Source organism: Rhineura floridana, chromosome 1, assembly GCF_030035675.1.
Source record: "Rhineura floridana isolate rRhiFlo1 chromosome 1, rRhiFlo1.hap2, whole genome shotgun sequence".
NCBI classification, from domain to species: Eukaryota; Metazoa; Chordata; class Lepidosauria; order Squamata; family Rhineuridae; genus Rhineura; species Rhineura floridana.
Window position 1 is genome coordinate 116,729,450 of NC_084480.1, and position 26,721 is coordinate 116,756,170.

General features: G+C 41.1%; 1 protein-coding gene across 12 annotated transcripts in view; it reads right to left on the reverse strand.

Moving 5' to 3' along the window:
- Positions 1-26,721, reverse strand: part of NFIB (nuclear factor I B) — a 326,941-nt gene that overhangs the window by 83,883 nt on the left and 216,337 nt on the right. For all 12 annotated transcript variants that reach the window (XM_061630103.1, XM_061630123.1, XM_061630095.1 and 9 more), the window contains 3 exons: positions 5,857-5,925; positions 1,936-2,056; positions 1,273-1,391 (listed from right to left, as the gene is read on the reverse strand). In XM_061630103.1, the coding sequence (XP_061486087.1) occupies positions 1,273-1,391; positions 1,936-2,056; positions 5,857-5,925 (309 nt within the window). The remainder of the gene's footprint in view (positions 1-1,272; positions 1,392-1,935; positions 2,057-5,856; positions 5,926-26,721) is intronic.

The following is a 26,721-nucleotide window of genomic DNA, read 5'->3' on the forward strand; positions in this document are numbered from 1 at the left end:
ATCTCGCCCGGAAGCAAATAGGAAGCCAGTGCAGACACGCCAGGACAGGTGTTATATGCGAAGACCGACTGGTCCTCGTCAATAATCTGGCAGCTGCGTTCTGCACCAGCTGAAGCTTCCGAACTGTCTTCAAGGGCAGCCCTACGTAGAGCGCATTACAGTAATCCAATCTTGAAGTTACCAGAGCGTGGACAACGGAGGCGAGGTCGTCCCTGTCCAGATAGGGGCGTAGTTGGGCTACCAGACGAAGATGGTAAAACGCATTCCGTGCCACCGAGGCCACTTGGGCCTCGAGAGACAAGGAAGAGTCGAGAAGAACCCCCAAACTACGTACCTGTTCTTTCAGGGGGAGTGTAACCCCATCCAGAACAGGGTAAGCATCCACCATCTGAGCAGGGAAGGCGTTCACCAACAATGTCTCAGTCTTGTCTGGATTGAGTCTAAGTTTATTAGCTCTCATCCAGTCCATTATTGCGGTCAGGCAACGGTTCAGCACATCAACAGACTCACCTGAGGAAGATGAAAAGGAGAAATAGAGCTGCGTGTCATCAGCGTACTGATGGCAACGCACTCCAAAACTCCTGATGACCGCACCCAGCGGCTGCATGTAGATGTTGAAAAGCATGGGGGACAAGACCGATCCCTGGGGGACTCCACAATGGAGAGTCCATGGTGTCGAGTGATGTTCCCCAAGCACCACCTTCTGGTGACGATCCGCGAAGTAGGAGCGGAACCACTGCCAAGCAGTGCCCCCGACACCCAACTCCGCGAGTCTCCCCAGAAGGATACCATGGTCGATGATATCAAACGCCGCTGAGAGATCAAGGAGAATCAACAGAGTCACACTCCCCCTGTCCCTCTCCCGACAAAGGTCATCATACAGGGCGACCAAGGCTGTTTCGGTGCCAAAACCGGGCCTGAAACCGGATTGAAACGGATCTAGATAATCGGTTTCATCCAAGAGCGCCTGGAGTTGGCTGGCAACCACCCGCTCCAAAACCTTGCCCAAAAAAGGGACATTCGCCCTTTTATTATTATTGTTTTGGTAAAGGGATTGGTATGCATAAACACAATATCTGGCTGTAACAATGGTGATGGTGATAAGGTTAATTATTACTACTAAACATTGGTTTATAAACTTGAGAACTCCAGGAAAATATTTTAATTTAGTAGTAGATTTGGAATTTAATCTCTATTTCAAACTGCAAAACTCAATGTATTCATGGTTTCAAAAAAAGATAAGACTGAAGCACTTTTATGTAATTTACTCACCTTGATCTCTTTCATGCCATGTCCTACTCCCAGCAGCTGGTGAATTTGGGGAAGGATAAAAGTCACCTGTTGGGCTTGGTTCCATATTCTCATCTATGGATATAGTTTTGGGTCTCTTACTGTGAATACATAAGAAGCAGTATTAATTTAACATTTTACTGTGCAATTCTTTTAAAAAACAACAGACAACTCTTAATCCAGATGACATGAGTCAAGTCCAAAACTACTCATGGGTTAAACCAAAATCCGAACTCATGTCTCCAGGTCCAAAAACCTACTCCTTACGTGTTAGGATGAAGCTAATAATATGCATGTTTTTCTTATCAAGGATTTCATTAGATTCACAGAAAAAACAGGAGTTTCCCTTCTTATATTACCAGATCCTCATTAGGCTTTTGCAAAAATATGGACACACTTATCATTTTCATTACAAGACTTGACATTTGAAAGCTGCTATTCTATTTTGTTGACAGGTGTTGATATCATGAAAAGTATCACCATGCCTACTTAATTTTCTTATTTCATAAAAAAGTAAGAAATATTTGACTTTTATTTTTCTAGGTGTCATTAAGAAGTACAATATTGTACCATCACCAGACACTTTATGTAACAATTGCTTTAATCAAATGTCAGTACCTAGACCTTTTTAAATAATATGCTCACCTGGTTGGTGGAGAGGATAGTGACCTCTGCAAGTTTACACCAGAGTTCATGTCATGATAGTATGGTTGACTTGGGAGTTCTCCAATGGGGAAATTTACTCCAGCTCCTTGAGTTATAGGTGCTAAAGATTACAGCATTAAGATAGACACACTTAGTCTTTAAACAGTCATTTAATACTAAAAAAGCACAATAAAGCAAAGAAGCACTAGACAGTTATGCCATTAAATAGGTCCATGCGTTCTCCAGCTTTGTCACACATTTCATAAAACCAATCTAACAAAAAAGTGAACACTGGTGTCACAAGTACAATACTTGTGTTATAATATTATTTAAAATAAACTTTCATGTTCACTTGTTTATTCTGTAGGCAACAATACAAAAATGGGATGATTTCAAATACAGAATAAATATATGCTTGCTTGAGTCATATACTGGAAAATAAACCCTTCTTTTACATAAATTATTACATTACATGCTGCATGTGTTATCTTTACTTTCATTAATACATGCATGTGTTACACTATTTACTTACAATAACTCTGTGCATTTATTATCTGACGTATTCAAATAGTGCCCTTCAATCAGACTCTCAGCGTAGTTTACATATACAGTAGAGCCCCATTCATACAGCAGGTTAGGTTCCAGACCCCCACCGAAAAGCGAAAAGCACCGAAAAGTGGATCAGCTGTAGCGTGTGGGTCTGGAACCTAACACAATGAAAACGCCGGAGAAGATCAGCTGGAGCGTGCTACAGCTGATCTTCCCCTCCTCCAGCAAGATCAGCTGGAGCGCAGGGAGCTCTAGCCCCCCTTCAGCTGATCACCCCGCTGGCACCGTATTAGCAGAATGCCAAGAAGCGGGGCGCCAAGAAGTGGGGCCCTACTGTAACTGAGTTGCCACTTGGAAAGACACATTACTTTAAATCTAATTGCTTCGTGTTGTAATGTAATCCCAATAAAAATGAAATTGGAGGTTTTCACTGAAGCTGCATTTTTGTGAATTACTTTAATGCAATTCTGAATATTCAAGGCTTCAATCATATGCCCATTTATCTTTCATTAAGCACTAATTAATATAGTACTTAATATTGTAGAATTTACTTCTGAGTAAACATGTATGAGAGCTATCCATTCACACATTTTGCTATTTAGGCAACAACTGCACTTACCACCCAATAAAACAGTGTCAATAAAATAGTTCAAGGGTAGTTCCCAGAGAACAGCATTGGGTGAATGTCTGTTGGCTGTGGGGTACCACAGGGTACCATCTTGTCCCACATGCTACTTAACATATATATGAAGCACTTGGGAGCGGTCATCAGGAGATTTGAGGTGAGGTGTCAGCAGAACATTGATGATACCCAGCTCTATTTCTCTGAAACATCTAAAATGGGGCAGGCCATGCAATCCCTGGACCAGTGCCTAGACTCGGTGGTGGGCTGGATGAAGGCCAATAAACTGAATCCTAGCAAGATGGAGACACTATGGGTTGGTAGTCCCCAAGTTCGGATAATTGGTGAGTTGCCAGCTTAGATGGGACCATACTTCAAAAACGTTAAAAAGCAATTCCAACACAGACTGGGATAAGGTCTCTACTTAAAAGGCTTGTTGAAAGAGGAAGGTCTTCAGTAGGCACAGAAAAGATAACAGAGATGGCACCTGTCTAATATTTAAGGGGAGGGAATTCCAAAGGGTAGGTGCCACTACACCAAAGGTCCATCCCCAATATTGTGTGGAATGGACCTCTTGATCAGATGGTATCTGCAGGGGGCCCTTACCTGCAGAGTGCAGTGATCGACTGGGTATATAAGGGGTAAGACAATATTTCAGGTATCCTGGTCCCAAGCAACATAGGGCTCTGTACACCAAAAAATGAACCTTGAACTTGGCTCAGCAGCTGATGGACAGCCAGTGCAATTCTTTTAGCAGTGAGGTGACATGTTGTCAGTACCATGTCCTGGTGAGCAGTCATGCTGCTGCATTTTGCACCAGCTGCAGCCTCCGGACCAACCTCAAGGGCAGCCTCACACAGAGTGCATTACAGCCTGGTGGTTACCAGTGCATGGACAACAGTGGTCCAGAAACATCTGCAGCTGTCTTACCAACTGAAGCTAGTAAAAGGCACTCCTAGCCACTGAGGTCACCTGGGCCTCTAGTGACAAAGATAAATACAGGAGCACCCCCAGACTATGGACCTGGTCATTCAGAGGGAGTATAACCCCATCCAAGCAGGCAACTGACCAATTATCTGAACTTGGGAACCACCAAGCCACAGTGCCTCTGTCTTGCTAGGATTCAGACTCAGTTTATTGGCTCTCATCCAGCCTACAACCAAGTCCAGGCACTGGTCCAGGGCTTGCATTGCCTGTCCCAAATCAGATATGACAAAGAAATAGAGTTATGTATCATCAGCATACTGCTGACACCTTGCCCCAAATCTCCTGATGACATCTCCCAGGGGCTTCATATAGATATTAAACGGCATTGGAGATAAGATGGCAATCTGCGGCACCCCACAACACAACTGCCAGGGGGCTGAAAGACAGTCACCCAATGCTATTCTCTGAAAACAGCCCTGGAGGTAGGACGGGAACCACTGTAAAACAGTGCCTCTGATACCCATCTCACCAAGTCAGTTCAGAAGGATACAATGGTCAATGGGATCAAAAGCCACAGAGAAATCATGTCATAAATAAACTATGGGAAGATACACTGCTGGGTTTTTAAAAAATGTAACGCAATTATGCATTTACTGCATTCGCTGACTACCACACAGATTCATACAAAGAATTGATGTTGGAAAGGGTATCTAAACTTCATGGGTATCTAAACTTGTCCCAAAAGCAGGAACAGTCATCTAGTACATAATCAGGTTTCCTGTAGCATATACAATTAGTAAAGATGCCCAACAGAAGCTGTCAACTTTACTTGGAGAAATAGAATGCAAGTCAAGTTGCATCCTAGCTCTTTCAGCTGGCATGATCTCTGTAGATATTATTCTAGTGATAAACACATGTTTCTAATGGAATGATGAACTATTCTGAACTGAAATTAAGTTTCCTATTAATGACATTACTTTCTTTCTGGCATTAAAGAAATCTATTCCTTGTTTAACTAATTTCCTTGCACTATTAAAACATCCTTGTTATCCCCAATATACAAACGAAACTTAAACTAAATAAAATTGTTTTAATAATCTACCTGATTCTTCATTAAAACAAAGCTGATAGTAATACAAGCATACAACTGAAATTACTACTTAAACTATAGTTTTACCATGCTTTTTCATTGAAGGTGGTCCAATATAAGACTTGCAGTACAATCCTATACAGGTTTACTCAGAAGTTAATCTTAGTGAGTTCAAGGAGACTTATTCCCAAGGAACTGTGTATGCTTGCAGCCATAATCTTACATATTTGAGGGATCTTATTCTGTGGGGTTCTGTATACCTTGTACACATATAGCTGATCTAGAAGCCAAATCAGACACATAGCAACTTGCTCAAAGTCATTCAGTGAACTTCCTGGGGTTCACTTTTAAGGTTTACAACAAACAAATCTAGCTGTATACAGTAGGGCCCCACTCATACGGCGGGTTAGGTTTCGGACCCCCGCTGAAAACTGAAAACCTCTGGAAAGCGAAACTCATTGAATAGAATGGCGCGCCATGCCCGAAAACCGCTGTAAAAGTGCAACAAGCGCCATATGAGTGGGGCTTTAGTTTAATTGTGTCTAATTGAGACCACCACATTAGCAAAGCGCCATAAAACGAAGCGCTGTGAAGCGGGGCCCTACTGTACATACTAACATAAGTTTCAATCGACTTCAAATTTTAATAATTTCTTTTCTTTGGAATTCTTTTCGATTCTTGTTCAGAACAATTATAATACATGAACTATAAGTTTAAATAAGAAAAAGCTTACTTCTAGATACCCGCACCAGTTCTGATACATTGAAGACTCCAGATTTTACAAAACTATCCTCAAGATACACTGGAAGGGAAAACATGAGAACACAATTAGTACATTTGGATGAGCCAACCTTTTCTCCAGAATATTTATTTATTTATTACATTTATACCCCGCCTTTCTTTTCATGATAGAAACCCAAGGCGGCTTACATATGGTTCCCAGGCAGTCCCCCATCTAGGCACTGACCAGACCTGACCCTGCTTAGCTTCAGCAGGAAGCTGGGCTCATGTGCCTTCAGACCATAGCCTGGGACCATGAATTAAAATCCCCACTCAAATTCTACAAAAATAAATTGTTAAAATGTGCCCATTATAATTGTAGATTATTGCAAAGAAATGGCATAGAATTACTTTCCTAATCTTTTGTTCAATTTTGTAAGTCTCATCAGTGTAAGTATACTGGTTGGATCAGAAAGTTTGGCGATGGAACATTTAGATATATATCTGATTGGTATCCAATCGCATAACTATGAAAGTGACTTTCAATGGCCTCCATCTTTGGATTCACAATGCACTTTGTTAAATCCTTCTATTTGTCCTCACTGTAAAGTCCCTTTGTAGTGAATTATATAACAGTCCCTTTGTAGTGAATTATATAACAGTTCTTAAAACTAAAGAAAATGTGGCACAATCTATTTATTTTAAAATCTTGATAGACCAGTTAATATTTTTAAAATCTCTCACAATTTGTCACTGACTGCTTTGATATTCTCCTCAAAAATTCCAAAGTGAATTGATGGAGAAAGTAAGGTTGTGTCCCCACTAGGACATTAATGTATACATGGCTCATTTTTTCCATTTGTGCTTTTGTGTGCTTTCATCTACACATGAGTACTTTCAATTTTATGCCTCCAAAATGTATCTTGATGTTTCGCATTTATCAACAGTAGAGTTCCAACAGCAACAGGATCTCTCTATGCTATATTCTTACATATGCTAATAGTGGCCACTTGTCAAACCCATTAGCTCACAGATTAGCTTAACAAAGGCAACTAGTCGGATCAATGGAGTGGGTTTCTTCCCCTGCACACCCCAAATCAGAGGCTGGAAAGGGGATTCATAGAAATCATCCATCACAACTCTCAATCTTTAATTCTTGTAAACCACCCAGAGAGCTTCTGCTATGGGGCGGTATTTAAATGCAATCAATCAATAGATCCCATAACAATATATTTTAAAGATTGCAATGTGTTCACTCATCTTCTGCTAATGTCTTGAAAATAACTTTTTTCTAACAGGTCTTAGCTTCTTGTTTCCTTTTTGGTCATCACCCTCTTGCCCATTGGGGCAATTTAAGAACCTTGTATCCATGGAGCGCCCTGCTAGGGAGAGAATCAGCAGCCCACTAAGGAGCACCTCACCAGAGCAAGAAGTGGTCAGGCAGGAGGAGGCACTGGGGCCTCTGAATGCCAAGACTCTCCACCCAACACAGAAAGCAGCAGTGCAGCTTGGAGGAGGTAGGTGTTATAACCAGGTTCAAATTTGTGTAAAATGTATGTATTAAGAATAAAATGAACAGTATGCTTCACACATAAGGCACATAATCAAAGCAGAATAGGAAGAGTGTTTGGGGGAGCGAAAGGCTTTGAAGAAGGAGCAAGTGTTGTCTTTCTTTCTTTCCCCTTTATCTTTCCTCCTTCCTTTATCTGCCAATTCTTCCTGAAGAGCCAATTTTATTTTTATTTTTAAATTTTTGTTTTAAAAATTTAAAAATTGAGCTGCAAACAAACATGCCTTCAGGAACAACCAGTGGAAATAGGCACGCTACATCCTTTCTTTTGGGGTGATGGAAACAAGATTGCAAAGTTGTGCTCCTAGAGCAAAAGGAGAAAAAAGGGGGGAACCCCAAAATGCTTGAAAAAATGTTTATTTTAACAAGAGCTCAACGCATTTAGGCCACTCAGTAGTTTGGCCTTTGTCAGGGGATGAACTGATCTAAAATATTCTTTTCTAGCAAATCTGCTCAAAATGATAAATGACCACATTTAAACATTTTTCAAGCATTTTGGGGTCCCCCCTTTTTTCTCCTTTTGCTTTTGGATGCTTGCCACCTTCTGCTGTTAAAGTTGTGCTCCTGCAAGAAGCCGATGGAAGTAGGGGGTGTGGTGATGGTTGGTACCCAGCAAAACATCAATATACTTGTAGAAAACCCTGTCCACACAAGTAACATGTGATTTTACATTGGACTTTCTTCCCTTATTGGATTGTCTGTGGATTAGGAAAATCTGAATTAATTGGGGGGAAAGTATAGGCTGCCACTTGTATGAAAACACTGTGTGGACACCACAAAAAAAATTGAGACACAAGTAGTTTCAAATACACATTGAACTCCCATATGGAGCCCTAAGTGTAATATAACTCAGAAAAGATAGCTGAACTGAGAGAACATGGGAATTAATCATTGTTTAGCACCACTTTTCTGTGCTTCTGCAGTGGTGACAAAAAAAAACTATAAATGTTAGGCAGTGGATTTAGTAGATAAGGACAAAGAACTGCAGGGAAATGCTTGACTCCATGTTTATATTCCACCAAATGCAATCTGGAGAACCAAGGTAGAAAAACAGAGAGTACTCTGCCCACCATGAAGTAGCAATTAGTTTCATTTTAGCAATGAAAAGGAAATTAAAAATCATTCTTTTCCTTGTGCACTTTCCCAGAAAGTGCAAAAAAGTTTTTCTCTTTTACATACACTGTTGTTGTTTTCTGTAAAAAAGGAGGTGCCAGTACTCAGAGCTTGGTAAGTGCTGTGGGCACCAGCACAAAATGGTTGCCACGGACAGCAAAAAAAAAGAGGTGACAGTTCCCCATACCAGTGAGTACTATCACAAACAAATCACTGGTTTTATATATTGCATGACCTGGAAAAAGGAAGCAGCCTAAACACCTCATGACACAGACAAAGCAATACTGAGAGTAAATTGGCTCTGAAAATGCAGCAGACCTACAGTTTCCATTTAAAATACTAAATGCATGTTTAAAGCATAAATGAGAGTAACCAAATAGCTGGCACTGTAATTATACATCATTCTAAGCCCTCTGCTCTACAAGTTGAATTCCAAAGTTGCCTTTGAGTATAGGAAGGTACACACAATATGTTCTAGCACCAAAGGAATTTGGTGGTATCGAGTTAGTAAATCCATGGCTCTCCGTGGCGCAGAGTGGTAAGCGGCGGTAACGCAGCCGAAGCTCTGTTCACAGTCAGAGTTCGATTCCAACGGAAAGAGGAAGTCGAATCTCTGGTAAAAGGGGTCGAGGTCCACTCAACCTTCCATCCATCCGTGGTCGGTAAAATAAGTACCCGGCATATGCTGGGGGGTAAAGAAAGGCCGGGGAAGGAACTGGCAATCCCACCCCATATATACGGTTTGCCTAGTAAACATCGCAAGACATCACCCGAAGAGTCGGAAACGACTTGCACTACAAGTGCGGGGACACCTTCACCTTTAGTTAGTAAATCCACTGTGACTGTGTACTTGACTTCCAGCTGTGTGACCGGAAAACGTTCTATATTTGTAAACTGTTGTGATTTGGTGTAGAAGCAGTAAGAGATAAGCAGCAGAATGTTCTTATTAAACTTTAAATGTAAAACATGATTGCTGTTATGTATGCATGCATGATGACTGTTAGCTTTTAAATGCTGGCCTCTACTGAGAATATTTCATTTTTCTATCATATTATTGCACGTTGTTCAAGGGAAAAGAAACATTTTTACCACATTGTATGGTGATTTTAGTTTAGACTACATTGTTATTCATGTCTACTCAGAAGTAAGCCCTACTGAGGTCAATAGGATCTTCTCCCAGCCAGGTAAGTGAATACAGGATTGCAGCCTATGTAATCTCTGCATTCACATAAAATCCATTTAAATAAAACCTCTTGGTATTTATTTCTAAATTACTCCAGTCTGACAGCCAGATTTCATAGTACTTAAATCTAATATAGAATATAGCAGTGTCATTAACTAAAGCCTCATTTTGCTTAAGAGATAATGTAATGTGGAATAGTATAATTCACTAATTATTATCGCTGCTAACTTTAAAATCTGGTGGAGGAAAAGAATCTGCCTGCAAAAATCTGAACAATGTAATTTGTTATAATCAGACGTTCAATCAAATGAGATGCTTCTATATCTACAGACCAAAGAGCTGGAGAGGTTAATTACTTTCTTCTTTTTTAAGGAGATGTGAAAACCCCTACTTTAATACTACAATTATGAGACTGGTGTCATTGTGAATACTGGGCAAAGACCCAAATACAGTGCACACCCATCTCTTAAGAGACAGTTTTGGAGCAAGTTGTCATAACATAGCCTGTAAAAAGAAGCACCTGAAGGCTATATGGACTTTCAAAATGCAAGATAGTGCTTAAAAATGGGTTTTCCTCCATTCAAACACACCAAATTAGTAACTGTAAGACTTGAAGGTTTATGACATAAAATATTCCACGCTACCAAGGCCTATCTCTTTCAGAACATTTAAATCACTGCAATAACGTGTGTTAAAGGACTTAGTTCTCCAGATACTTAAAATACCTTCATGGTCTAGTATTTACAAATCTTGAATCAGTGCATTAAGCATCTTCCAACTTAATTATAATATTATTAACAGAACTATGTACATGTGTACTGTTTATTTTCTCATTTACATGTATACTGTTTATTTTCTCACTTCAAAGTCTAAAATTACTTCCTAGTCTCACTGAATAGCATACTAGACAAATCATATGGAACTGAAGAAAGAAGTATTCTTAGATGCCACCTAATATAATTTCTAGACTTGAGCATCCTACTGCTAAAAAAATGTGGCCAATTGACCAATCAAACGTAATCAAATAAAGGTCAAGCATTTTTAACTTTATTAGAACAAAAAAGATGCACGACTAAGGGATCCACAAATTTTGACTGGACTTTGTAACCATCACCACCAACAACAAAAAAAGCTGTGTTTATCAGGTCCCTGCTCCTCCCCCAACTGCCAGGGGCTTATTCCCAACATTTATTGTACCTCCCAAACCGAGCACAACATAACAATCCCCTGTTCCCGTTTCCAGCTCCAAGCAAGAGATTGATAGGGGAACTGGTGGAAGGGCAAGGCCTTCTTGAGCACTTCTAAAGTAACTGCTGGAACAATTCATCAGACCTGTCTCAAAGCTCAAGAAGGATGAGACATTTGTCATGCTTCATTTATGAGGTGACTGGAGCACCTCAGAACTGTGGGGGAAATACAATTCCCCAAGGTTAGGAGGAAGGCTGGGACTTGTCATCTCAAAAGGAGAGTGGGACATCACAGCAGCCCTCATAAATGGAATTGTGAACCCTGTTTATTGTAAAACCATGAAACAGGGCATTTGAAAGATGTAATGAATTATTATAACATTTATGTTATAATTATGTAACATTTCTATCAATGTGAATTATTCACTTAGTACTGCACAGTTCTTCTCTTTGGCTACTAACATGGAACAGCAGGGTCAACCTATAGTTACAAACACAAAAAATTAAAAATTAAATTAACACAGAAATAAATCCAAAACACAGCTATTATTAAAAACAAAACTTATAAAGGCAGATGTGCTAAAATCTGGCTGCAGACAAATTCTGCAAGCATAAATGGCATCAATTCATGGAATATTTAACCATGGTCAAATAAATAAATGGTCGACGTGTGAAGTGGCAATATTTGAGCAATCCAGTTGGCCAGCATGGCAAACCTAACACTTTCATTCCTTTGCAATAAGGCGCTTTTAAAGTTTATGAGGTATTATTTTTCCTGTGTGACAATTTGTTTTCATATCTATGAAACCAACGAGCAATAAATTAAAGAAGAGTGCAGAACTATTTCTTAAAAGAATGCCCTATGGTGAGTAAGATGCTCTATGACAGTGAATATTTTTAATATCAACTGCAAGTATCCTTTGAACAATTCTATCCAGCAAGTTCAAACAAAGGCATGGAATTTGTAAACACCAAAGCAAATGTAAGGGTAAATTTAAACATGCAAAAATGAATATGGCACACTCCCCATGAGACTATATCTCTTTAGAACGCAGACAGATATTGCATCTTCCCTCACACCAAAAGCTTCCAGCATAAACATGGAGAAGTGTTCTGTTTAGTCTTATCTTGTGCTAGCTTCCTATATGCACAGGTTTTTAAAAAAGCAAAAACAAAAAGCAAACCATCGGAGACTACTTACAATTTTGTTTCTGAATATCAAGTTCTGAGAAAGTTTTGTTTGGGGTTGCCTTGCTAGCCAGGGTTAAGAATATCCAAAGCTTGGTTCTGTTTGTTTTAGAAGAGGGAGAACAGTCAGCAATCTTGTTTCTCAAAAGGAGAAACAGTGAAACCTCTTCCATTAGCCTGTTAAGGCCAATTGTACTATAGACTACATCTGTTGGTTTCTTTAGTTGTTTTTTGTTTTGTTTTTTTTTTAAAAAGAAAGGCAAAATATAAATATGGAAGAATTTACACATCTCAAGTCTCTTGCACAGGGCAGACTGCAAATTCAAATAGGGACTACAGTATCCCTCCCCTGTGGTCTCTGCCAGCAGACTAAGGGCAATGGGAGATTGCATCCCTTCCCTTCCAGGAAGAACACCACACTAAGGATAGCCCTAACCCAGTCATTAGCCAGAGAAAAAGGAGCAGCAGGACTGCATTTTAAGACTGCTGCCCTTACATAGGAGGCTGCCTTATATAGAGTTAGATCATTGGCCCATCTAGCCCAGTACTGTCTACACTGACTGGCAGCAGCTCCCCATGGTTTCAAGCAGGGCTCTCTCTCCCAACCCTACCTGGAGATGCCATGGATTGAACCAAGGATCTTCTGCATACAAGGCAGATGCTCTAGTACCACTGAGCTCCGGCCCTTCCCAATTACTTTGATATAAGGGTCATAGACTGACACTATGGATATCCACAGAGGGTTGCTTCTGCACCAGTACATGAAAGAAGTAAAAATAATATTCTAAACCTATCTGTGCTCTTACCTTTCTTCCTGTCCCTGAGAGACCTCCATTCCACCCACATCTGATTCATGCAAGGCTTTGTTATGACACTTGCAACCCACATTAGCCAGATTTTGAGGTGCCACCAAACTTCAGCAACATCCAGTTTTCCTAAGTCCCAACCCCATTTTAGGTAGCCTGTCTGCTGGTATGTGTGGCTATTCAAGTTTTCCTTTGAATGATCCTGACTGCCACAAATAGCATAGATCCTGTCATATCTTTTCCCTGGTCAAGAAGTGTTTGGTGGATTTTCCAGGCTGCTTCTAACCAGAAGCTTCTTCAGTGGTAGTCAGCCTGGTGTTGTTGGACTCCAGCTCCCATCAGCCTCAGTCAGCATGGCCAACAGTCAGGGATTATGCAAGTCATAATCCAGCAACATCTGGAGGGCTACAGTGTTGCCTGTCCCTGCTCTAGTGCATGCTATCATTCATGCTTGACCCTCTTCTGACTGGGTTTCTTACAAGAACTCCCTCCTATAACCTCTCTAAAAACATGCCAGCTATCCATTGGTTTGTTTCCAGGGGTGGAAGGACCCCTTCTAGGCACTTACTAGGATGGATTTCCCTATTTCTCTATTAAAGTGATCTTGGAAATTCAATGGGGATTTTGAGTTTGATAGAGAAAGACTAAATCAAAGCTCTTGATTTTCTCTCAGAAAAATTGTGTTTAGTCATAATGTTGGCCAGCCTTCCATGTGTTGTGTATAATCGATTCTCGTGTTCATGTAAAATGTAGCACCTGGCTATGAACAGTAACTGAAGAACTACAAATTCCTAATATGTTGAAATAATTCCAGGAAGGAACAGCTCACTTTATAATTGAAAATGGAGCACTGCCATCAGAGTTGTTGCCCTGCAGCAATAGCAAAGGGGAAGGACATACACACATAGCACCTTTTTCTCCAGTAAATATTTACTGCAGCCAAGATGTTTAAAAATAGGCCAACAGAAACTAGAAGCTTCTTATTCAGAAAGCCATACTAATGGTTTGCAGTTCCCAAGAAACAGGTTTCTCTGTCTGCTGAAAGCGTTGGTCCATGCATTAATCAAGTGTCATGGACAGCACCAATGTCCATTTAACAAATGTGTCTAAGCTTGAGGATACAAATGTTTTGCGTATGATCCATGGCTGATTTGGTTCTGTAGTTTTTTGCAGTGGTAGACAGAAAATGAAATCACTTTCATTAAAGTGTGACACTTTATTTTCAGGAAACAGTATCTGGGAAATATTGGTTCGTTCTAACACTTGCTGAATCTTAGAGACAATTAAGTAGTCCATTTGAACTTGAAAGCTGCTGTTATGTTTTCAAGCTTCTCTCTACTTTTAAACACAAATACTGGCACATACCCCAAAATCTACAGAAGATGGTTCTCAGTGTTGTAAGAAAAAAGAGTCTGTAGGAGAAAAAAGTTTATGTGGACACAGTGCCTTGCATAGCACAAATACACAGGAGCTGGCTTATATATTAGTGAAGTTACTAAACTTTTGAAGTACATTAACAAGCTAAATATTATAGGACCTGTAACATGTTCAGTTATTCACATGAGTGATATAATGTTAAGACTGGAAGACTGGTTACATCTTAGAAATGTAAGACACTGAATAAACGAGTAATGATGAAAAGAAAAATACATAAACACATCACTGGAATTTAACCCCCACACACCAAACACTGGAATTAACTGTGGTTCATTTTTAATCTTCTCATTTTAACTTTTAAAAAATCCATATAAAATAGCCAGAATCACAAAACGACTTTGTAGTGTTAAAAGTTACTTGTGAAAAACATCAAGGATTGCTTGTAAATTACGAAATGATGGTGCCTTAACTGACACCATATCCAACTGCGCAATAAGGCTGACACTTCCAGGATCAATTCAATAAGGACAGACTTGGAGACAGCACTATTACTTTCAGAATCCACCCCACCGTTATCTGGTTAACCTGAGAGGGTCTTTCTTTCTTTCTTTCTTTCTTTCTTTCTTTCTTTCTTTCTTTCTTTCTCTCTCTCTCTCTCTCTCTCTCTCTCTCTCTCTCTCTCTCTCTCTCTCTTTCTTTCTTATTTTATTTATACCCCGCCCTTCCTTCCAGCAGGAGCCCAGGGCGGCAAACAGAAACACTAAAAACACTTTAAAACATCATAAAAAGACCTTAAAATACATTAAAACAAAACGTTAAAAACATTTAGAAAAAACAAAAAACTTTAAAAACATCTTTAACAAAAGGGTTAAAGATATTAAAAGACATATTAAAAGCAATTCTAACAGAGATGCAGACTGGGATAGGTCTCAACTTAAAAGTCTTGTTGGAAGACGAAAGTCTTCAAAAGGCGCCGAAAAGATAGCAGAGATGGTGCTTGCCTAATATTTAAGGGGAGGGAATTCCACAGAGTAGGTGCCGACACACTAAAGGTCCGTTTCCTATATTGTACAGAATGAACCTCCTGATAAGATGGTATCTGCAGGAGGCCCTCACCTGCAGAGCCCAGTGATCTGCTGGGTATATAAGGGGTAAGACAGTCTTTCAGGTATTCTGATCCCGAGCTGTATACGGCTTTGTACACCAAAACTAGAACCTTGAACTTGGCCAGGTAGCAAATGGGCAGCCAGTGCAGTTCTTTCAGCAGCAGGGTGACATGATGGCAATATCCTGCCCCAGTGAGCAGTCTTGCTGCCGCATTTGCACCAGCTGCAGTCTCTGGAGCAACCTCAAGGGCAGCCCCACATACAGCGCATTACAATAATCGAGCCTGGACGTTACCAGTGCATGGACAACAGTGGTTAGGCTTTTCCGGTCCAGAAATGGCCACAGCTGTCTTCACAGCCGGAGCTGGTAAAACCTACTCCTAGCCACTGAGGTCTCCTGGGCCTCTAGCGACAAAGATGGATCCAAGAGCACCCCCAGACTATGGACCTGCTCTTTCAGAAGGAGTACAACCCCATCCAAAGCAGGCAACTAACCAATTATCTGAACTCAGGAACCATCAACCCACAGAACCTCCATCTTGTTAGGATTCAGACTCAGCTTATTGGCCCTCATCCAGCGCACCACTGAGTCCAGGCAGTGGTCCATGGCTTGCATGGCCTCTCTCGATCCAGATATTACAGAAAAATAGAGCTGGGTATCATCAGCATACTGCTGATACCTCGCCCCAAATCTCCTGATGACTGCTCCCAAGGGCTTCACATAGATGTTAAACAGCATGGGGAACAAGGTGGTACCCTGCAGCACCTCATAGAAAAACTGCCAGGTGGCCGAAAGACAATCACCCAATGATATTCTCCAATACCCATCTCACCAAGTCAGCCCAGAGGGATACCATGGTCAATGGTATCCAAAATCAGTGAGAGATCAAGTAAGAGTAACAGGGTCACACTCCCCCTGTCCTTCTCCCAATAAAGGTAATCCATCAGGGCAACCAAAGCCAACTCACTCCCATAACCAGGCCTGAACCCAGACTGGTATGGGTCAAGATAATCTGTTTCATTTAAGAGTACTTACAATTGCTTGCGCCACAACCCTCTCAATCACCTTCCCTAAAAAGGGGGTATATGCAAGTGGTTGGTAATTATCGCAGACCAATGGGTCCAGGGTGGGCTTTTTCAGGAGTGGTCGGATCACTGCCTCTTTCTGGGCGGCTGGAACCACTCCCCCCTGCAATGATGCATTGACCACATCCTGGATCCACTTGGTCAAACCCCCTCGGCAAGCTTTAATAAGCCAAGAATGGCTACTTGAGGATGTGATGGAGGCAGAGAAGTGGGTGGACAGTACACCAGCAGCAACCCTGGTTTACTGTCTCCTTGGCCCGACACCAGGTGCAGGCCCTCACAGCCAGCTCCAAGACAGAGTGGTTTCCTGGTGACAGAGATGGAAGTTCTGTAGACCACAACAACTCCTCCCTCCCCCCATCCCTGCAGCCTGTGCTGGTGTTGCACCGAGTATCCAGGTGAGCAAAGCTTAGTCGGATCAACTCCTCCCAGCTCACCCAGCCAGGTCTTGGTAATGCACACCAAACTGGCACCTTCATCCATGATCTAATCATGGATGAGTATGGTCTTATTGTGTACCGATCTGGCATTAAACAACAACACACACAGGCCAGTGGGCACAGCAGATGCGCAACGATGAACCCATCCATGAGAGGAGTGGGAGGGAGGAACAAGGCATAGATGATGCTGGCCCAGTCTACCTAAAGGAACGCCTTCAGTATCACCAGGGGTGCCGTTTAACAAGATCAACCACAAAAGGCCTACTCTATATCCCACCAGTTAAAGCAGCTAGACTGGTGAAGACTAGGGCAAGAGGCTTCTCAGTTGTGGCCCCCACCTTATGGAATTCTTTACCAATTGACCTCCACCAGGCCCCCTCCTTGATGTGCTTTCGCCAGGCCTTGAAGACCTGGCTCTTCAATCAGGCTGTTGAGGTGGGTTAGGTTTCACAGGTTTTGCAGTTATTCACACCCAATCTACTCACACCCAATGAGGGCCAGCCTTCTGCTAGTTACAGACTCTCACTCTGAAGGCATTGGCAACTTTCTCCTATCATTCAGTTCACTTCACAGGCTCTCACCCTGCGCAGGAACTACACATGAGCCATAGGCCCTCCCCACTACCAACCACTCCCAGATTGGTTCAGGGGAGGGGAGGGGGAGAGGGGAGAGGAAGGGTGCCATGTGGGTACCAGGTAGGTACCCTTTAAAACTCCTGTTGAAGCTGCCCCCACCATCTTTGAGTGGGTGTTGAAATCTATCCTTATGCTTTCCATGGTATTCCTACCTCTGGTAGCAAAGTTCCTGTTAAAGAAGTAATGTCCAGAAATGCATCTACTTTGTTAACTGAGGTATTACTGTATAGCTCTTCCAAAGTTGCTGTCCACAGAAATATTATGATTCCTGGGATCCACAGCCAGGAGAGACATTCTAATTCCAAGTGAAGCTGTTTTGAAAGAGTGTGTAGGTTGGTGTGTGTTTTTTCCTCCTTCCCTCTGCTGTCAAATTTGAGTCTTTTCAGGAAATGCTTTGACATGACAAAGATACAATGGGATAATTTTCGTGGGGTCAATCTTGTAACCACAGTTAGGGGACTGGGAGAAGGATCATGCTACTTCTCCCAAACCTTTCCCTTTTGTTGTGGGATACATCAGCACATTCTCTAACAACACTAAGGATTCTCAGGGTTCCCTGTTTAACAAGAATTAACTAGGGTGTGAAGCTGGTTAGCAAATTACCATTTTCTTCCTTGAAAAGTAATTCAGCTACTCTATTTTTATATATTTTTAAGAGAAAATGGGAATACTGTTTCCCATCAAGTAGCATCAAATGGAGAGGTCAGCTAATCTCCAAAAAGTGGTGCCATCTAGCATGGACATTTAGGAATAATCAGCAATTTTTTTGGAACAATACTTTCTATGAAATCCTTCTGTTTGGAAGCACCCTTGCTTTTTTTTCTCCTTTCCTTCTTTTTTGTAAATGCAATGTCCTGAACACCCATATTTTTTCTCCCCGTGGCACAACTTTCCCCCCCTCATTGCATCTCCATCCTCAGAAAAGTTGCACCTATGGAAATTTCTGCTTCACGTGTAGTTTTAAAAGGTACAGAACCTCAGTATTATTTTTTTTAAAGAAAAGATAGCCATTGCATATTCAGCATTCCAAAGGTCTCAAGACCAATGTTTTCAGGATTACTGAGCATCAGTCATCAACAGTGCAATTTATTTGCATGTGTAAGTCTGAACTTAAAACATTGTACTGCATTGTTTTGAAGGTAGCGAGAGTCCTGTAATACTGCCAAAGTATGAGTACTGAAGACAAGGATCACCTAAATGACAGGCTCTGTGATTTCATCCAATTACTGCTATGCTACTACTTCAACAACCACCACCACAACAATAAACTGGGCATGTGAAGAAGAGGCTTTTGAAGAACAAATGGCATGTAATTCATTCATGACAGAAGAAAGGCAGTAGGGATAAAAATATCTCCCAATACTGAACCATAAAAGTATTATAATCACACCCACTGTGCATTATACTATCTCAGTGCTGTATTAGTATTATCAATACACATCGTGTATTTTCAGAAATAAATTATAAAGAACGTTAGAAACTGTACCTAATGTTCTTCTGTTTGGCAAAGCATGTTGCCTTTCCTCTGAGTTAAGAAGGCAAATTACCAGACATCATAAAGAATGCAGAAGTCTAGTCAAACACAGAGAAATGAACTTTCAGTGCCAACAACCTTGCCAACTACTACAGTTTCCAGGCTTCTTCTTCTTTTTTTTTTTGGCAAAGCCTTCAAGAAGGTAATGGCACCCAAAACTCTAGCAAAATTATTCTGTCAACATGCTGGCTTCTTCATAATCATGATGTAGATCAAGGCATGGCATGGAAATGAACCTGCTGGGACAGGAGGTTGACTCTGTAACATCTCAGATGGGGTGGGGGGAGATTTAAAACTTTCATCTAATAATCTCTGTGGCCTGTCATACTAGTGACTATATGGTGTTTAATATTCATGCATTCCTTCTTTAGTCTTTACAAATCATTCTATTTCCCTTCCTAAAGCAATAAATGATAGGAAGCCCAAACCCACACAAAGAAATTATGGCCTTGTTCCCAAGCAACACTAACCCATAGTTTGTTTAACTTAATCATCTTTTGGTTGATCATGCAAACCCAGTTCAGTAGATTAGCCATGGTTTCTTTATTTCCAGCAAACCACAATCATAAGCCATGGTTTGGTTTTGGCTTATGAAACTTCACTTGTTCTAACTATGGCTTGCCATTATGGAGAACCCAGGATAGTTTATTAATCATGGTATGTTTGCCTGCCCCACTTCAGATCCCCACCAAACTACAGATCCACGTTTCAAGTGTGGTACAAAACAAAACTACTCCCAAGGCAAAGTGGCTCTTGCTGGTGCTTTGCCCAAGGAACTCACTCCTAACTCTGCCTGGCAACTGGCTCCCATCCCCACCCCATTCCTCCAAACGACCCCTTTCACAAGATAGTAAGTCCTCAGGTATGGAGACAGATCTCAGGACAAGTTATATATATATATATATATATATTTGCTAGAAGATGAGCAATTTCACATTTGAGTTCTTTGAAAATTTTCAAGTGGATGCCATCTGGTCCCAATGATTTGTCTGTTTTCATTTTGTCTGTTAGGCCTTGAGCTTCATCTCTTATCACCATTATCTGCCTCAGTTCCTCAAACTGCCTTCCTGCAAAAGTTAGTTCAGGTACAGAGATCTGCTCTATAATTTCTGCTGTCAAGACAGATGCTGAGAATTCATTCAGCATCTCTGCAATCTCCTGATCCTCTTTTAGCACACCTTTGATTCCTTTGGCATCCAAGGGTCCAACCGCCTCCCTAGCTGGTCTCCTGCTACTAATGTATTTAAATATTTTGTTGTTGTTGGTCTTTATGTTTTTTGCAATGTGCTCCTCAAATTCTTTTTTAGCATCCCTTATTGTTTGCTTGCATTTCTTTTGCCAGAGTTTGTGTTCCTTTTGTTTTCCTCTTTTGGATAAAACTTTCCTTATTTCCTTATTTCTTGCCTCTAAAAGCATATTTACTTATTTATTTATTAAATGTGTATCCCACCCTTCCTCCCAGAAGGAGCCCAGGGCAGCAAACAAATGACAACACACTAAAAACAAAACATCTTTTAAAAAACCATTTAAAAATATTTAAAAACATATTTAAAAATAACAGCACAGATGCAGACTGGGATAAGGTGGCTACTTAAAAGGCTTGTTGAAAGAGGAAGGTCTTCAGCAGGCACTGAAAAGACAACAGAGATGGCACCTGTCTAATATTTAAGGGGAAGGAATTCCAAAGAGTAGGTGCCACAACACTATGTTGTGCAGAATGGACCTCCTGATGAGATGGTATCTGCAGGAGGCCCTCAAATGCAGAGGGCAGTGATTGACTGGATATATAAGGGGTAAGATAGTTTTAAGGAATCCTGGTCCCAATCTTTGACGCTACTCATTAGCTATGCTAGCATCCTCTTGGCCCTGGCGGCACCTTTCTTAATCTTCAATATTCAGTTGAGCTTCTAATATTGCATTTTTAAACAACTCCCAAGCTTTTGGGAGTGATTTGGCCCTCTTGACTTTCCCTTTCAACCTCCTTTTTACCAGTCCCCTCATTTGGGGGAAGTTTCCTGTTTTGAAGTCAAATGTGACCATGTTGGATTTTCTTGGAAATTGGCTATTTACATATATGTTTAATTTATTAACGCTATGATCATTGTTCCCAATAGGTTCAACAATGCTTTTACATATTGCACCAAGTCCTCAGTGCCACTTAAGATTAAGTACAAGGTCGCTACCCCTCTGCTCAGTTCCATGACCAATGTTTCTAGGGCACAGTCATTTAAGGTATCTAGAAATTTTACCTCTTCTTCGTGATTACAACACTGTAGCCAGTGTATGTGAGGGTAGTTGAAGTCACCCATTACTACATTTCCTCTTTTGGATACTTCCTTGATTTCACTCTTCATCTCAAGATCTTCCTAAGCATTTTGATCAGGAGGCAAGAGCATGTCCCCATTACTAAATTACTCTTGCGGCCAGGTATCACCACCATGACGATTCTGTGGAGGAGTCTGCCCCTGCTGGAATTTTTAGCTTGCTGGACTCAATGCCCTGTTTGACGCACAGAGCAACACCACCTCCAGTATGTCCTTCTGTGTCCTTCCTATAGAGTTTATGTCTAGAGATAACTGCATCTCACTGGTTGTCTCCATTCCATGAGGTTTCTGTAGCTATCTTCTAAGATCAAGCTTTCCAGTTCTCCCATCTTGGCTCTCTCTTCACGTGTCATTGGCACTTGTGTTTTGGCCTATGGTGCTTTGACCTCTCTGAATTGCTATTCTGTGCCCCTGCACTCACAATGCCAAGTTTTACACCTTTTCCATTTAAATTTTCATCAGTTTTTCCACATCTTTATCCTAGGGGGGCAATTTGTTCTGAATAGGACCTTCCTCAGCTCCTGTCAGCTTTCCTCCCACAATCAGTTTAAAAACTGCTCTGCTACCTTTTTTATTTAAGAGCCAGCAGTCTGGTTCCATCCCAGTTCAAGTGGAGCTCATCCTTTTTGTACAGACCCAGCTTGTCAATATTATCCAGTGCCTAACAAATCCAAATCCCTCCCTTCTGACATCATCATCTCATCCATGCACTGAGACGACAAAACTCTGCCTGTGTAGGTGGCCCTGTGTGTTAAGCCGTTAGTGTTTTAGAGATAGCTACTTTGGAGGTCCTGGCATTCTACCTAGCAACCTAAATTTTGCTTCCAGGATATCACAACTACATTGCCCTATGTCACTGTGTCAACGTGCACCACAACCACTAACTCATCCAAAGCACTATCTACCGGATTATAGACAATACACAATGTCTGCAACCTTTGCAGAACTGAACAGTAGGAGAGGGATGATCCTACTGGCTCCTCCTTTCACAGATTTGAGCAAACTGGCATCCCTATGCTGGAGTGTATCCAGTACAGGGAACTCCCTCAAGGTAAGGTGTTCCTATCCTTCTAAGCACAACTGGGGTTTGTGCTTACCTTTTCAGAACTTTGCACACGCTCATGAAAATGTTTTTAAAGTTGTTTTGTTTTAATATATTTTAAAGTCTGTTTTTGTGATGTTTTAAAGTATTTTTAGTCCTTTTATTTGCCACCCTAGGCTCCTGCTGGGAGGATTAGATTAGATTAGATTAGATTAGATTAGATTAGATTAGATTAAAAGATAGACAGACACACAGTTTAAGGTGACAAGCATGAACAATGTGAGGAAGTGGGAAACTAGGCTCCCCCTCAGCAGCAGCTGCAAGAAGAGGTGTGACTAACCAATGCACAGAGGGCAACAAGGCTAAGGAACAAGAAAAAGACTTATGTACAGCTCACAAAAGGCTTGGGAAAGAGTTTGTGCTGTGTAGTACACATGGAGACATTCCAACAAGCCACTATCTATAAAAATTACACAAGACATGCCATGAATAAGTAATGGCTCTGGGTGCCTTATATATAACGCTGAGCCTAGAAAAGTTCAGTTATTATCTTAATGTTATGAGTCACAAGCAAGGTTACTTTTTTTAAAAGGTTGTATACTTTCCAGGTTGTACTTAAGGGTTGCAGTCCTTTATGCTGGATGTTAAAATTCAAATGTATTTGGGGGGTTGATTGGGCGTGGGGGGAAGAAGGTTTAAAGTTCATATTCTTTTGTCTGTTATTTTTTCCTTTTTACCTTCCTTAATGCCATACCACCACACCCTAATAGGCCCACACCTCTAAACACTATACAGAGATATAGGAAGGCATACATTTCCATTCTGACCCATGTTTGTTGCATGCAGCACTGTGATTCCTCTTGCGGTGGAATTTTATGTAATTAATTGTATTGTCACTATGATATTCTACACCTTTCATTTCAATGCAAAGACCATTCATTTAACTACAAAGGAAACACAATACAAATAAGGGGGCGGGAAGGTCATGAGCTAAATATTGTTTGCGGTTGAAAACAGCAGCGAAAACTGATTGTATTTGCTGGATTGATTTCCATCGTGGGCATGGGACAAATAAGCAAACATCGGCATTTTGTTTCCCTGTTTCCCAACATCCCTATGCCTGGAGAAGATGCAGAAATGAATGGGGGATGCTTTGGTAACACTGGAGAAGTGCACAATAACGTGTGGGAAGAATAAATAAAGATACCCCTGTGCTCCCACCACAACTATTTCTTATTGCGTAGCTACTGCAATGCTATATTAACCTTTGGAAGTGTGTCATACAATTAAACAGATGCCTCTGATGCATCTTTCACCTATATTTCCTTCACCTTTTTAGAGAAAGTTATTACTAACTCCAATTAGTGAGTTCACAGCAGTCAGATATCTTTAGAGAATGGGGACAACACGGAGACGTTATTTCTTCTTTAAGGAAAGATGCCAGCTTTAATTGGGGATCAAAAGCATTATATCATGAACATAACCAGAAAAATTGCCAGCTCCATTCACTTCCTACCAACTTTCCTAACCCCATCACCAAAACACAAGCCCCCATTCCGCACCTACCAGTTACCAACATCCCACCACCATCAGCATAAGTTCAGTCCCAAACTGCCATCAGCAGCAGCATTTACCCTTACCAAATTGCCCACATCCAAAATTCCTACCTCAGTCTTTTTCACACACCCAGTAACTGAAAGGTCATCACACATTTCTCACCTACGCCATCTTCCACGACCCAACCACAGCAACGCTAGGACCAAACTCCCCTTTCCCCTTTGTCCAATATAAAATCTAAGTGCAACAATCCTGCCTTAAAGAAAATGTATGGCAGATGTTCATCCCCTTAAGATGGACTCTAGAACAGCCCCAAAGTCTATCATTTCAAAAGAAGATAAAACAGAAAAAGAGATAGAGGTGCACTGGAACTCCAGATGTGTCTCAATGCAGCCTTTGTTGGATTTCTACTGTGTCTGTAGCAGGGCTGTGGAGTCAGTACGCCAAACCTTCGACTCCTCTATTTTTCTACTGTCCGACTCCGACTCTGACTCCACCCAAAATTGCTTCCAACTCCACAGCCCTGGAAAGGGCTGTAAATGTCTTTTTAAATTGGAAGCTCTCATAGGAGCATTTTTATCGCTGCCTGAATATGCGCTGATCTTGGCATTACAGCATTTGTCTTCATCTGGGTCCTGTGTCATACACTGACACACAAAATGTTTTCCATCTTGAGTTATGGTGAAATGCTCAACTACAGCTGACTTCACGGGAAGCTCCTTTGACATTTTGAATTTATATTTTTTAAAAATTGTCAATCAAAATTTATTTTGGAGTCGGAGTCGGTACATTTCTACCGATTCCGACTCCATCCAAAATTGCTTCCAACTCCGGCTCCACAACTCCGACTCTGACTCCACAGCCCTGGTCTGTAGTCCCTACTCCACAGGCTCCCTATTTCATACAGAAAGGACACTTCTCACAGCACATAACTCCAGTCTTCAGGAGTAACAATAATGATGTGCATTGGCAGTGGAACAGGATATTGCCATGGTATTAAAGCAGCCATGAGTCACCAGCTGAACACAGAACTAGCCCAGTTCATGCAGAGAAGGATCCTCTCAAGAACAGAGACAGTCACGCTATGCAAGTTGGGTCTGGAGTATGGGTATGATGCACATTTCTGGGATGCTTTTTGGAGTTCAAGGGAAACCTTCAACCAAACTATCAAGGAAATCACTATGGTCCTGCAGAGACTGGATACTATGGTATAAAGAGTGTTTGGCACTCTGTAAGTTGGCTTTTCAGCAATACCTTCATGATAGTACACTGGCTCCATATGAGATCTCAGAGGGTCTGTTCTTATACTGAATAAATTGTACCTTGCACATGCTACAAATGTGAGGGATGAACAAAAGTCATCCAAGGTTTTCATGAGCTCTGATGACCTAAGGAGGATGGTTGCCCAGTTGGCTATGACAGGACCTTTTCAGTGGAATGCCCTCCGCAGTAAGATGTATCTGTCTCCATCATTATTGATTTTAGAAGGAATATGAAATCATTCCTGTTTACCCAGGCACTTGATAGCTGAAGGAGATTGTTCCTGGCAATGCAGAGATCACTGGATGAAAAAATATTTTTAACTGTAACTGTTTTTACCAGGGCTGTGGAGTCGGAGTCATGGAGTCAGAGTCGGAAGCAATTTGGGGTGGAGTCGGAGTCGGTAGAAATGTACCGACTCCAACTCCGGCTTCAAAATAAATTTTGATTGACAATTTTTTAAAAATATAAATTCAAAATGTCAAAGAAGCTTCCCATGAAGTCAGCTGTAGTTGAGCATTTCACCATAACTCAAGATGGAAAACGTTTTGTGTGTCAGTGTATGACACAGGACCCAGATGAAGACAAATGCTGTGATTCCAAGATCAGCGCATATTCAGGCAGCAATAAAAATGCTCCTATGAGAGCTTCCAATTTAAAAAGACATTTACAGCCCTTTCCAGGGCTGTGGAGTTGGAAGCAATTTTGGGTGGAGTCGGAGTCGGACAGAAGAAAAATAGAGGAGTTGGAGTCGAAGGTTTGGGAAGGACTGCACAGCCCTGGTTTTTACAATGCTTAAAAAAAGGTTTTGTTGATGTATTTGCTACTCTGAGCTCCTTCAACAACAATGACAACAACAACTTGTGGTTAGTCTGTAGTTTGTTAATCAAGCCATGGCTTAGTGTGATGTATGAACCAGGTCTATGTGTCAGAACTTCAGCACAATATTTAGGACAATTAAAATGATATTCACTGTACCAATTTCTTTCTCAACTCCTGAAGCAGTGAACAAGGAGAGTGAGTAAAATCTTCCTTGTAGCAGTTTGTCTTTTCTAGAGATGCAGCTGAGGGAACACCCCCATGATAGCATCCAAATTCCTGTGTACGTAATTGTCAGTTTCACTCTATATGTACTAATGATATTATTTAAAATTATATTTGGTGCTTCATATTTATTCCATTTATACCCTAAAAACTACTACAGAGCTGGATTGACAGTGCTATTTTAGGTTCCAGTGGCCAGAAACACAGCTGATCAACTTTCGTAGGCAAAGACAATAGCTCAGTGGTAGAGAACATGCTCTGCATCACAAGGTCCTGTTCAAATCCTGCCGTCTCCAGTTAAACGAATTAGGTAGTAGATGACTGAAAAGACCTCTGTCCAATACCAGAGAGCTGCCACCAGCCAGAATATTGGGCTTCTTTGACCTGGTATAAGGTAGCTTCCTATATTTTTATTAGGAGCAGTCT